This window comes from Eutrigla gurnardus (assembly GCF_963514095.1).
Source record: "Eutrigla gurnardus genome assembly, chromosome: 16".
In the NCBI taxonomy this organism is placed as follows: domain Eukaryota; kingdom Metazoa; phylum Chordata; class Actinopteri; order Perciformes; family Triglidae; genus Eutrigla; species Eutrigla gurnardus.
The window spans coordinates 12,039,641-12,053,346 of record NC_139927.1 but is presented as its reverse complement, the minus strand read 5'-3'; the positions used below and the strand labels follow the sequence as shown (position 1 = coordinate 12,053,346).

At 41.8% G+C, this 13,706-nt stretch overlaps 1 protein-coding gene across 2 annotated transcripts in view; it reads left to right on the top strand.

The window, feature by feature from the left end:
- The window catches only part of slc24a4b (solute carrier family 24 member 4b), a 29,442-nt gene extending 16,535 nt beyond the window's left edge, over positions 1 to 12,907 (top strand). The window contains exons 4-17 of one of the 2 annotated variants that reach the window (XM_084030401.1): positions 1,181 to 1,255; positions 1,361 to 1,445; positions 1,553 to 1,656; positions 1,998 to 2,072; positions 2,175 to 2,200; positions 2,364 to 2,417; positions 4,385 to 4,479; positions 7,344 to 7,513; positions 7,769 to 7,904; positions 8,187 to 8,353; positions 8,449 to 8,563; positions 8,826 to 8,938; positions 9,087 to 9,152; positions 9,579 to 12,907. In XM_084030401.1, coding sequence (XP_083886527.1) covers positions 1,181 to 1,255; positions 1,361 to 1,445; positions 1,553 to 1,656; positions 1,998 to 2,072; positions 2,175 to 2,200; positions 2,364 to 2,417; positions 4,385 to 4,479; positions 7,344 to 7,513; positions 7,769 to 7,904; positions 8,187 to 8,353; positions 8,449 to 8,563; positions 8,826 to 8,938; positions 9,087 to 9,152; positions 9,579 to 9,728 — 1,431 coding nt within the window. In that variant the 3' untranslated portion in view covers positions 9,729 to 12,907. Of the gene's footprint in view, positions 1 to 1,180; positions 1,256 to 1,360; positions 1,446 to 1,552; positions 1,657 to 1,997; positions 2,073 to 2,174; positions 2,201 to 2,363; positions 2,418 to 4,384; positions 4,480 to 7,343; positions 7,514 to 7,762; positions 7,905 to 8,186; positions 8,354 to 8,448; positions 8,564 to 8,825; positions 8,939 to 9,086; positions 9,153 to 9,578 lie in introns of both variants that reach the window. The other variant, XM_084030400.1, reaches the window with a different exon arrangement.
- Positions 12,908 to 13,706: the final 799 nt, after the last annotated feature.

Below are 13,706 nucleotides of genomic sequence, written 5' to 3'. Positions count from 1 at the left end.
GTATTATTCAGCAGGAGGTATTGCTCTTCATGCTGGATTTAACTGGCTTTACAAAGTTTCGTTTTAGTCAAATACAACTCTGAGCTTTGTAGGCAGGATTTAAAAAAATATGGCGTTCATGAGGCTCTCCCTCTTGATTTTCTCCCCATCCCACCTGGAAACCATTGACCAGAGACCAACATGAATTGGACATAAACGGAAATTTGGTGACATTTTTAATAATGTGTTACTTTGTTGGATTAAAGAATATATTTTCCAACCATCTTTTTAGTTTATAACTAATGTTCTTGTTGCAATGCCTCACTGCAAGTCAGACTCGTATATAGTATATCCTCATATTGAATATAGCTGAAACTTTCAGCAGAGGTAAGTGAGAACTGTAGCTTTTTCTCATCACATATATTACATTAGCAGAGGTCCTGCCTATACTTTAGTAGCAGCTCATCTTTCTAAACCTCAATGAAAGTTGAAGTACACCAACATTATCACGATGACTAATGGTTTTCAAGTTCTGCCGAAGTTTGGTTTATCTTGTGAGGTTGGAGAAAATGATCCTTGAGTATAGAAATCTTAACGTCCAAGGCATGAATTGTCTTATTTCTGGTACAATTTGAGCGTCAGTCCAGTACACATGTCTTCAGCTTTGTGAAATATGAATTGTTATTGTCCTGGCTTCACTACTGAGAGGTATAATATAAAATGTGTGGGGGGTCTGATCTTACTGCAGTCCTGCACTGCCCCCTGTGGATAGCATAGAGCAGAGCACTGCTCCTGGGGCTACCGGGCCATAGTGATGTCACTGCTGATCTATAATTTATAGATCTTGCCTCAGCTACTGAAATAGGCTGCCCCCCCCCCCACCACCCCTCCTCCCTCACACCAATCCTGACAGATCCTGTAGATTTTTCAAATTGTAAGAACTGCTTGTCACTGACTGACATTAGATTTGAATGCAGGCCCTATTTTAATTGGGCACTGTGCTTTTGAGATTCCCCTTCACTCGCCCTTTAGCTGGAGAATATCTTGCTCTGCCAAGGCTCTATTAACACCACTAGTTTCTGCTGATAAAGGATGTGTTTATACACACACACACACACACACACACACTCTCCCCACATCATCTTGCCCTTGACACCCACATTAAACATTTCAAATGTAACTCTCCTCTTTCTGTCTCTAGGCCCTCTACATGTTTCTGGCCCTAGCCATAACGTGTGACGAATACTTTGTGACAGCGCTGGAGAAGATCTGTGAGGTACTTTGGAGTTGGAGCCTTCCAGTTCATAAGTTCATAAGTAAACATTCCCAGAATACTGGTTGTGTCTGCGTAAACCACACGTCTTTGCTTTTATTCCTGCAGAAACTAGATCTGAGTGAAGATGTTGCAGGAGCCACCTTCATGGCAGCTGGCAGTTCTGCACCAGAGCTTTTTGCATCTGTCATTGGTAGAGTTGCACACACACACGCACGCACACACGTGCAGTATGTGCAGACATCCCCAGATGGTTGGTGTCACCGCTGATTCTGATTGGCTGCCTCTCCCTGTGTGCAGGTGTCTTCATCACCCACGGCGATGTGGGGGTGGGGACCATTGTTGGCTCAGCAGTCTTCAACATCCTTTGCATCATTGGTGTCTGCGGGATCTTTGCTGGACAGGTGTGTGTGTGTGTGTGTGTGTGTGTGTGTGTTAGAGGGAGTGACTTACTGCTCTGGCTGCATCTTTCTGTTTATTTATAGACTGCAGAGCAGCACATGTGTGGCAGAAGTGTTTTTGCTGAGGGGAAACAAAGCCATCTGCCTCAGTTAGCTTTCTCAGAAATGGTTTCAGTAGAAATGGAGAAGCAAACTCCGGAGGCGTAAAGGGTTTATGAATCTGTTTCTTCTCTGAGCTCTTTCTATCTAGTGAAATGAACATATTGAGTGCAGTGCCATATGTATGACCTTAAAATGCTTCACAGAACCGTAATACACAGTTGCACTGTTCCCTGTGAAATCAGGTGGTGATTCTGACCTGGTGGGCGGTTTTCAGGGATTCCTTCTACTACATCCTTTCTGTTTTGGCTTTAATTGCAGTAAGTTGAACCACGTACACTTATTAATAAACACCAACCTATCCTTTTTTTATGTTTGTTTTCTTCTTCTAATCTAACAGAAATGTTACTCTTTTTTTTCAGTTCATCTACGACGAGAAGATAGTTTGGTAAGTTATTGTGTCCCTATTTAAAAGCTAGACAATGCAACTTTTGGAAAATAAATAGCCGTGGCAGTACCAGCTGTTGTCTTAATTGCGTTGCTCCCAAAGTAGGCGAGGAACCTGAATTCATTGTCATTGTACCAATCATCTGGTCTTTTCTCCTCATCAGGTGGGAGAGTTTGATACTGGTGCTCATGTATGCTGGATACATCCTCGTCATGAAGTGAGTTCTGCATGCTTTTTGATTTCTGCTGTTTCTTGTTTGAGCGGACTGGTCACACATTCCTAACCTGAGTGTTTGCATGCAGAGAGTAACTTAAACACTAATACCTGATTATGACCACGATGAGTCCACTCAGTGGTTTCACAAAAGGAGAGCTAGAGGAGAGTCTCATTCATGTCGGCTAAAGATTCAGCTCAGGAGCCTTCTGGTGGAAAGATTTTTATGACACAATTTCACATTTTCTCATTTTTCAGTCTTTGAGAATTATGCTAAATATCAAAACTTACATTTATTTCAAATAATACTGATCTATAGATTTAAAAAATAATAAATACAGAGCATAAAGTCTTCCAGATAATTAACTTTAAATCCTTATTTTTTTTATTATAAAATTTGTACCCTTTGACACACAGCTAAATATATCATATTAAACTCTTTTCTTTTGAACTTGATATTATCATAAGATCAGAGTATGGATTCTTTGTAGTCAATTGTTTACGATACGTACATCTGATTGCGATTTTCGGGAACAATCCGTCCTGAAAATGTCTCTTCTCCCGTCTCTTTTTAATCCGTCACCTTTGCTTGTAACGCGAACCGTTCCCGTCTATTGCGACATATTTGCGTCTTAATAGTACAAACTGCATTATGCCGACCCACGTTGTCCTGTGCCACTGTGTCTGTCCAGCTGGTAATCTGTGTTATACTCCGCAGCAGCCTGCTCTCTCCCTGCCATAAGAGTTTAATCTTTCTCCCTCTGCAGTGGCTAAGAGCACAGGCTTAACCGGATCACTCCTCTCCTTTCTCATTTGGAGGAAAGAAATGCTTGCTGTAGGATGTGCTGTCATATGTCTCCCCTCTCCCAAAAATATCCACTGACCACTTTGGGCCGTTCCAGTCAAAACGGTGTAGAGTGGGTTTTATATAGCTCGATCAGAGCACTGAGGTTACTCCCAGGGCTCAGCTGTGATTTTAGAGATCTATTTATTTTCTTCTCTCCAGAAATAGCGTACATCATGCCGATTGTGAAAACAAATAACCGCATAGGGCAAAAATAAAAAAAAATCTTTAATGCTTTTTGAATCTTGACTAATGAGATCCAAAAAACGAATGCGAGTCCCAGAATGAGCTGCTGTGACGGTCTTCAAATGCAGCCCTCGAAGGATGCGTCGACTGAATTAGGATACGGCTGATGTAATTAGAAACGGAGACACTGCTTCTGTCTTCATAAGATTATCACCATCTTGTGTCTCGTCTTCAAGGACCACAATGTAACCACACGTTTCCAGTCGCTTGACGGCTTAAATGCTACAGTCATTGTTAAAAATGTGTATACTGCGGTGCTACAGAAAAGAAATACACAGATTATTAACATTACATGAACTAGCTGATGTAGAATCACGATGGAAGCTATATTTAAAGCTCTACATTTTATTTTACACTAGATTTTTACATCTTTAACAGAGTTATGGGTCTTTTTTTGCAGCCCTTGGTCGGTTCTGGGTTTCATATTTTCCAATCTGTATAAAATCTAAGAACCGCTATCGTTAAACTCCCAGTTTGTGATCCATTTGTATGAAGTGCATTTGAATGATGCTATTAAAGGCCTGTGTGCCTTTTTATGAAGGTCATATGATTGGAAACGGAAACACTTTTCCCTTTTTATTATTTTGTGCAGAACAAAATATTTCATTTTTTGCATTGTGTAATGAGGTTTTTTTTTTTTTTTTTTCTTAGAAAGGAAACCTTAACTCTAAATTAATTCTATAGAATTATGGAGAAAGGTTATTTTGGCTAATTATTACATACTATATCTATGCTACAAACAAGTTGGAGCCTTTCATCTTAAGCTCATAAACTATATTTGCAACTGTGAATCTCATTCTTGTTTGTCTTTCCCTCTTGCACTTTGGGCTAAAATATTTCCGGATCTCTAATTTAGAGATTATGTTCCATCTGGTTACTAGATTCAACTCCAGCATGCAGAGATTTTTCATGGGGCCGAAGTCGAACAAGAACGTGGCCAATGGTAACGCTGCGGCCAGCAGTGAGATGGAGGACGGTAATACTAGTTATGACTATGTTTGGGATGACGACCCGTCATTGCCTTTACTCCCTTCAGGTAAGGTTAATCAGACAGGCTTGTGTACCCAAGACTATTCTCTGCCCGAACATGAATTGGATGTTAAAATGGCGAAAATAGGCTGTTAGAAGCTTTGACTTTGATTCTCTGGAAGACTGTGGTTGTTTCCTCCTGTTAGAGGGTCTGTGGCTTTAACCTTTGCTCCTTTCTGCTGAGCTAACTTGCATTTCTAATTCTTATACTGTATTCTGCTGAAATGTCCTTAAAGCATTAGTTTGAAATATGCTAATTTGCTTTCTTGCTGACGAAAGACAAAATCAATACCTCTCTCTTATCTGCCCAATACGATGAAGCTGCAGCCTGTTAGCTTAGTTTAGTACAGACTGGAAATTGGGGAAACTGCAAGCCTGGCTTTGTCCAAAAGTAGCGGAAGAAATAGTCCGGCACATAACGGCTGTGAATCCACAAGTTAACAATTTAACAGACGAGATGACGTGTTAATACTGAGCTTCAGAGGCGCTTGTATGCAGAGTTAGTCACTAGCAGGTTTGTCCTGTTCACACCCGTTTCTTCTTATGCTACAATAGTCTATGCTAAGCTAACCGGCTGCTGATGAGTGGTATGGATCTTTTCGACTCTCCAAGATCTCCAAGATTAAGAAAACTTCGGCCCGTTGATCTCATGAAACTGCACTACCTGAAGAGAGACAGTTTGTCTGATTTCCCCCTGTTTTACTTTCCTCTTTTTCCTGTGGTAATTTAATGTTCTATACGTTCCTGCATTCATTTTCTCAGCCCGCTAAGTCCTCTGTGATAAGCAACTGAAGCTTATCTGAGCTAACGGGGGGCCCCGAAATGAAATGCTCTCATTTAAAATGGGAACAGTATAATGAAGATGTGCTTTATCTTCCTTTTGGTAGTGCAGTTTAATGTCAGGGGCCTTTGTTGTCTTGGGTTTCAAACTTTTCAAAATCTTCTGGAAAAACTTTAAAAATATCTTCAATGTCAACTTTGGGTGATATTTCATCGTAGCCACAGTTCTCCACTTCTTCCTTTCCTGTCTTAGACCTTTCAGAAGCTTCTCATTGGTGACGATTAACCCCTCCGACAGATTTAACCCTTTCCTCTTGCTGCATTAGTGTTAACATGCCTGTCTGTTTAGCCTTACTAAACTTATTCTTGCTTACTGTCAACAGTGTTGTGCTGCTGTGTGCCAATTCTTTCTGCTTGCATACTACTTTTCTTCTGCTGGTCTCTGGAGTGTAGACCCACTCACTCCTGAAGTGGTAATGAATTTCACAAGAAGAAATGTTTACGCCGGCTCTGTTTACACAGTTAATTTATGTGCATTCTTGCATGCATAATAAGTCAGATTAAGGCCGAGTTAAACAAATAAGTGTACTGTAGAACTTTTTAGTCCCCCATACCCTGCATCTTACAGCCAATTGTGAACGCCGGGTAAATGAGGATTTATAGGATGCCAATAAAACATTTTATTATTGTCGGAGCAGAAATGAACTGAAGTGGACTGATCATTTGGTGTCTCCGACACCTGCATAACGGTTTGAGATAGTCAGCTCAAAGATGCTAGTTTAAATTTTTCATATACATTTTAAGATCAATCATAAATATTCACATCTGGTAGGCAAACTTCAAAGCTGTACCGGGCAATTTGGGAAAGCCATTTGAAGTTCAGTACCCAGAAATCGTGTTAACTCTGCTGTGTGATGTTTTCTACCAAAGAGATGTGGGGGGGGGGGGGGGGGGGGGGGGTTCAACGTTGGTGTGTCCAGGGGGAATCTCAAATATTTTAAACTGCTCTTTTCCTCCATGATGAGAGGAAAGTAAAGTGAAAGAAGGAAAGAAATCTTTTGGGACAGTTTAATCTGCTTCTCTGTCAAGACTAGCTGATTTATTTATATAGTACTTTCATCATAACTGAATATGCTCACGCCCAGAACTAATATTTTAGCCCTCCAAATGATTCTTATTCATATTTACATATTTACCTGTATTACATCCTGCAAATATCTTCAGGTTTATGCAGTCTAGTCATCTTTTTTCACAATGCTGCTGTCCAGCGAACATCATACATTACTACGAGTATTTCATATCTTACTAATCAAGTGTGGCTAATAGTGTAGTACTAATGTACTTTGCGGCTTGAGAAAATTCTTCATCTTAGACAACTAAACTATTTACAAACCCACTAGATTATCTGGAAAAAATGGTCACAAGAAGAGTGACAACACGTTATGTTATACAATTCGTGTCCTTGAAAGGCAACAAACAATTCTGCCCAGAATCTCTTCCCTCCAGCAAAGTCGAGGCACCAACATGATTTTTCAGGTCACTTTGGAAAAGATTAGGGAGAAGATATTCACACTGTTGTTTAGGGGATGTTGTTGCTGTGACGTGTTTGATTTGTGTAGGCGTTAAACTGCCCACGTTGTCATTAAGGGGAATGGGAATAGTGCGTGCAGACAAAATAAAAAAATCTTGCCTGGTGCAGCTTTATCTCTGACATGATGACAAAGTAGCTTTGGGTGAGCGTTCTTTAATCCTTAATAACTTGGCCCAGGAGTACAAAATGACACTACAGACCTTTTTTATATCATACAGTACATATCCCTCATTGGCTCTTAAGTTTTAATTAGTCTTTTGAGGATTTTGTAATGAGGTGTACCTTTTCATAACGCTTCACTGTCAGGAAGGCATTAAGTACATGCACTTGATTAGAACAAAGAAAATGAATAGAAATGAATGAAAATGCACTTCTGTGTATTGATGGTCTGGTAGATTGTTCATTCATTCACTAATCTTCACATCCCTTCCACCTCTCAGTCAAGCCCACCAAGGCTTACAGCCGTGGATCGGTGGTGATGGTGGATGAGATCATGAACGCCAGCCCTTCAAAGTTCAGGTTTCCAGAAGCTGGTCTCCGTGTCATGGTCACCAGCCATTTTGGACCCAAGACCCGTCTGCGCATGGCCAGTCGCCTCATCATTACAGAGGTACAGCTGGGCGTCGTTGCCCCAATAAGAGGATTTAAGCCGCTGCTGCTGTATGCTTCTTTTGGGCGTATACTATGTTCAGGTTTGTGTTTCTGAGTTGAGTCCCAAAGAGTCTCCTTATCTCACTTGCTCAGCATACATTTTTAATTTATGACTGCAGAAACGGAAATATGGCAGCAGCAGCGCAGCAGTGAAAGTTGCAGCATGTCTGCTCATGTGCTCTTTGACTTAGTTTCTTTTTTCTGAAAGCGCCAGAAGTTGGTCCAAGCTGCTAATGGCGTGGAGACGCAAGTGATTGACGGGAAGGTTGAGATCGAGAATGGAAACGTGCCAGAGGACAAACCCACCGAGGAGCCGGAAAATGAAACCATCTCGCCATTTCATATTCCAAGTATGTGGGATTTGTGTATCCGCAACTTGACTGAGTTATTTGTGAGTAAAGACGTGGATGGATATTAATATTTATTCATAATCTCTGACATTTCACACATTTGTAATTGCTTATTTTAAGAACTTGATGTAAGCAATACATAGCTTTCTGCTTCAGGAGAAAGCTATGTATTGTATAACAATAGTATTTGGTATTTGTCATGTGGGAAATACACCTTTTTTCTCCACCGTAGTACTAAAGAGCAAGAGATTAATCTCGTGCTATCGGGTTTTCCTTCTGCAGATGGTTACGGCAGCAAGTTTAAGTGGCTGATCTCGTGGCCCCTGCTCCTGTTGCTGTTCTTCACCGTCCCCAACTGTGCCAAGCCTCGCTGGGAGAGATTCTTCATGCTCTCCTTCATCCTGTCCACCGTCTGGATTGCCATCTTCTCCTACTTCATGGTCTGGATGGTGAGTTTCATGATTGTATGGAAAGCAAGAATCGATAGGCATTTGCCTGAGACCTGAGTGCTGAAATTGGCATCGACACTGTGCATTTCTCTCAGGTGACTATAATCGGCTACACTCTGGGTATTCCTGATGTCATCATGGGCATCACTTTTCTGGCAGCAGGCACCAGCGTCCCAGACTGCATAGCTAGCCTCATTGTGGCTCGGCAAGGTATAATTCTCCCTCTGAAACGGTTTTATCAATGTATTATGTGGTGGAGAGCCAGGTGTTTGCATGGTACACAGTTTATATCACTAGTGCAGAAGTCGCCCTTTGTCAGCGGGGGAACCGGATGCCCTTGTGAATATAAAAGTACAGAACAGTAAAATGTTAGTCTTCAATTGAAAATAATACAGAAAGATGAAAATCTCTCATATCCTTGCTTTAAACTTCTAGTCGCTTTTATAAATTGACTTTTTTGATTTTGTTGCAGGTTTGGGAGACATGGCGGTGTCCAACACTATTGGCAGTAATGTGTTTGATATTCTCGTGGGACTTGGGGTTCCCTGGGCGATACAGACCATGTGTGTCAGCTATGGATCAGAGGTAAGGAGCTTGTTTACAAGAACCATGTCGTTTTATGAACTATCTAAGCCTAATAAACAACCAAAATCCAGGTATCCTTATCTTTTGATATTTGATGAACAAATCGAGGAGCTGAAGGTGAATTGTTGTTCTCTCTCGCGCTTCGTAGGTGATGATCAACAGTCGGGGCCTGGTGTACTCGGTGGTGCTTCTTCTGGGCTCTGTGGCCCTCACAGTGAGCAATTGTTTATGATGTTTGGCACTGTCACTATGCGTGTTTTAAATTAATCCACAGTACATTAATATTAATAACATCCCTGTTTGGCTGCTCCCGTCACAGACGGATTCACTGTTATGCAACAATGACGGAACAACGTTATATAAATGGTTCATCAAAATGTTAAAGTTCAGTGTGGAAATGTTTCCTGTGAAAGATCCTTTGGTGCACAGGAGGCAACGCATTTTTCTTTTTGGAGAGGTAGCTTTCTGGATTCAATAATACAGAATTATAAAAAATAATTAGAATGTAGAAATGTGGTTGCAGCCAGTGATTCTGCTTTGTTTTGGTCCGTTTTATCACCTGCTGTAACTCAAACCACTGCACACTAAGATTTAATTTGGAGCCCACACAAGCCCCTCTGATGGATTTGTGTATTTGCAGGTGCTGGGGATCCACCTGAACAAATGGAGGCTAGACGTGAAGCTGGGCCTGTACGTCCTGGTGTTGTATGCCATCTTCCTCTGCTTCTCTGTCATGATCGAGTACAACGTCTTCACCTTTGTCAACCTGCCCATGTGCATGGATGACTAGAGCCCAGCAGCATGCCGCGGATACCAAAACCTCAACGCTCCCATAGCAGCCCCAACAATTTTTTTTTTCCAAATACTGGACCTATCTGCAGACTTTTTTTTTCCCTTCACTCTCATTCTTGTAATCCTTTTAGTCCCAAATATGAATCTAATTTCCTCAAGAGGCAGTACACGCTGTAAAAGTGGATTCCATTCTATGTCTCCAATTTGTCCTTGTCACACAGTGCCGGTCCTTAATGCCCATTATTTCGGGCATTGCCTGTTATTGCAGTAAAGTCTTTAGTTCCTCCGTGCGCCTGTTAACTTTCTATCCATCTAGCATGCCTTTAGATGTCGGGGACCTCCAGAATCATAAGTGCCCCTGTTGATTGTTGGTGTGTGTTTTCACTGTTTTTCACATTGTAGATTTCCACAACATTTCCAAAGCCTTTCCACAAACCAAACAAGATTCTGTAAAGGAAAAGAAAATCCTACGATTCCAACCAAAACCCCCCCACATAGACCACTCTCACCTAAAAGAATTACAGTGACCCCCCCCCCCCCCCCCCCAGCACCCAAAGAAAAAAAAGTATACTCCTTTTCCCCTCTCGACCCCATTGAGGAGGGCTTTGTCCTTGGCAGCTCCCCTCCTCCAGTCTGGACCCAACCCCCCTGGCATGGCCGTTGGCATCAGGGAGCATATACTGTTAGTGCTTCACTTCATTCACCCTCCGCAACTCTTTTCAACCTACTTGATCAAATCTGCTTTTTCTTTAGGGGAAAAAAAACGACAAAAAGAAGACATTTTATCAGGACACTTTGCGTCAAGATGTATCACAGTCCAGATCAGATGACTGTGAGGGTGTTATGCATATGCAGCACTGCACAATGTAAACTTGTAAACACTTTTTTTCTATTTATTTTTTCAAACCAAGGTTTTGTCTGGTATGAAATACGGAGGAGAGCTTGTTGCAAATATAGGACATTGCCTGTTTTTCACTGAAACAAATTGCACATGGAAATGCTTTTCTTGCTTTGTGCTGTAAGGAGATTTGACCACTCGGAGGGATATCTGGCTGGTGGTAGCGACTCCACTCCGGCGTTATTTTCATTCAGCGATGGGTCGGTCCACTTTTCCCTCTGCACAACTTCAGAAGAAGAAAAAAACTGTCTCCAGATCTGTGGGATGCATCAGATTTTTGTCATCAGGTCGTCATCCCGAGCCGGCAACAGCATGGAGGCAGAAAAATGCAAAGAAACCAGACGGTTCTCAACACTGACTGTCCGCTATAACACCCTCTGCCCAGTAGGGGGTACCGCAGCCCCTCTACCCAGGACGGGGGGTGCCAACCACAGCCGACGGTTATCAGGGAAACTCAGAGATGGACAACTCCAGCAGATGGCGATGGCGATGGTCTCTTGATTTTGAGTTACATGTAGATATTGCACTTTAACAGCCGTCCTCTCATTCTGAATCAACTAGTGCTTCCTTATGTGTGTATGTGTGTGTGTGTGTGTGTGTGTGTGTGTGTGTGAGAGAGAACAATTGTGTGTTTGTGAGTGCTCAGTACGGGCCCACGCTACGTTTCCCACACTGGGTTCTCAACTGTCGAACAGACTGGAACCTCGTTAACACCATGAGCACACCCGCCTCCTGTCTGCAGTGCATGCTGGGACATTAAATGCAGCTCCTCCACAGCACAGCAAAATGCTGAGGGCTTCTGGGCATCTCCAGGGGAGAAAAAAAAAAAAAAGGAAAAAAACCCCCGCCCCAACCCACTTTCTAAAAATCGGCAGCTACAGGCTACACTGCAATCCAGACATTTTGACATCATGCAAAAATGCCCGTGAGGAGCAGAGACTACAAACGCGTGTGGAGAGTGTTTTAAATGTTTAGAGTATTCCTCTGCCCCGCTGTTGGCAGCAGGCACTTGTATATGCAATCTCAATTTAAAGAATTCTATGTGACAGAAGGCCCCCTGCAAGGTTGCCATATAAAGACGGGGGATCCTGTGGAGATGTGACGTCGGTTTTTTTTTCTTTCTTTCTCGTAGTACTTAAATGTGTGAGCTCACAGGTGTGTTTGTGGCGGCCGAGGAACTGAGCCCAACGGGTGGGCATTTCTGGAACAGCGAGGGGAAGTCCGACACTTCACCCCCCCTCCCCCCTTTCCCTCTTTCTCCACTCTTGTCCCCACTTGCACAAGGGCATTAACTCCCCACCCACCCTAGCTGATGGAGCAGGGGTGCAGCAGGGAATGGATGGATGGATGGCTTTTCCTCCACCGCCCTGGGGACGTTGTCACTTTTCAAAAGGACTCTATCAGGGTTTAAACGACTGTTTATTGGACGGAAGTGACCACACAGGGCCCACAGACTCCTCCACACACCCCCAATGACATCCTTGTACACCCCCCCCCCCCCCCCTCCTTTCAGTGGGTCTTCTGTACAAACAGGACCTATTTTTTTGTTTTCTGTAGGGAAGTCACGTCTGTATTGTACTTGAGTTGATTCAGAATGTGCAGTGTTGAGGTTTTTTTTGTGTGTATATTTTTGTTGCTCTGTGTGGTCATGTCCCGGTTGCCAGGTTTGAGTGTTTTGGTTGGTAACGCACACAGCAGGGGAAAAACACTGCTCCTTTTGTCGTCCTCATCTTGCCACACGGCGTACGTTTTCACCAGTTGTTTAACTGGCATCTTTGTTACCAAGTCACTTTTTTTTTCTTTTTTGGAAGAGGAAAAAAAATAGTAGAATTCAGATGCCATACTTGTCATAGCTCTGCATAAATCCAGATTGTATGGAAATCCTGTGTACAAAATAAGCGAACATACTTTAGAACACGCGTTAGAAATGGCAAGTGAACACAAAAGAGGACCGGTATGTATTTCTTGATTGAATGCGACCTGATGCACTGTGAGCTCAATGTGACGTGGGAGTTGTTTGTCAAGAATAAATAATGATAAAAAAAATATATTTAATGTAAAGTTAGTTACTATAAAACATTACTGAGGACATCTGTATAACTTATATGAATGTATTGTCTTGCTATACTGGACATATCCAACCAATGCATTTTACTGTAAAGCAATAATGTGAAGAAAAAAAAATAAAATGGCAAAAATAATTCCTGTAGATTTGTCTCATAACTTCTTGGATTGTTTGTGTGAAACACTTAAATTAAATGAAGCCATTTGTACATGTATCTGCTGCTTGTGCTGTTTTGTTTTCCCCATGGCAAGTACTCGTGTTTTAGAATTATTACGGCAATTTATCCCCATATTTAGGATAAAATCAACGGTGGAAATGCTTACATTTTATGCTATTTTATACACTATACAATAATTTGGATGAAAATAATGCACTTCTTACTGTTCTAATATTTGTAGGTTTACTTAAATGTTTGATTTGCTTTTGCACTTCCATAAAGTTAGAGGAGCTTGAGAGAAACTTGAATGTACAACATTGAAGACACCCTGACTTTTTTTGCGATGTCACAAGTCCAAAACCCTTGATCCTCCATTTCCCATAATGCAACTTTGTAATTCCAGCCTTTAGACAGCTCATTCTTTAATCAATAAAAGACCCCACCACTGTTTGGACAGGCTGTACTAAAAAAAAAGCAGAATTGAATGTGTAATGAGGAGCATCCCTTTGAGTTAGACTGTAAATCAGATTTGGATTTCCGGACTTGTTCTCCAAAGAATATTATGCACTTTATTTTAAAATTCTTGACTGTAAGAATTTATTACCAGAAAAGCACAACACTTGGGGGGGAGGAAACTTGAAACTTTTTTCCTCTTAAACCAGAAAATAAATGACACGGTGCAGCTTTTGCCGTTTTGATATGAGCAGTTTAATATATGTGACAGTATTTTGTGGTGAAATGGCTCTTAAGGGAAAGTAAATGACTTGGATGTCCTCCTCACGGCTACTCGTTGCACCAGCAGAGATGAAATCAATTTTCAAGTAGTTTATGTCCCCTCAAAACATGTCACCCTGGT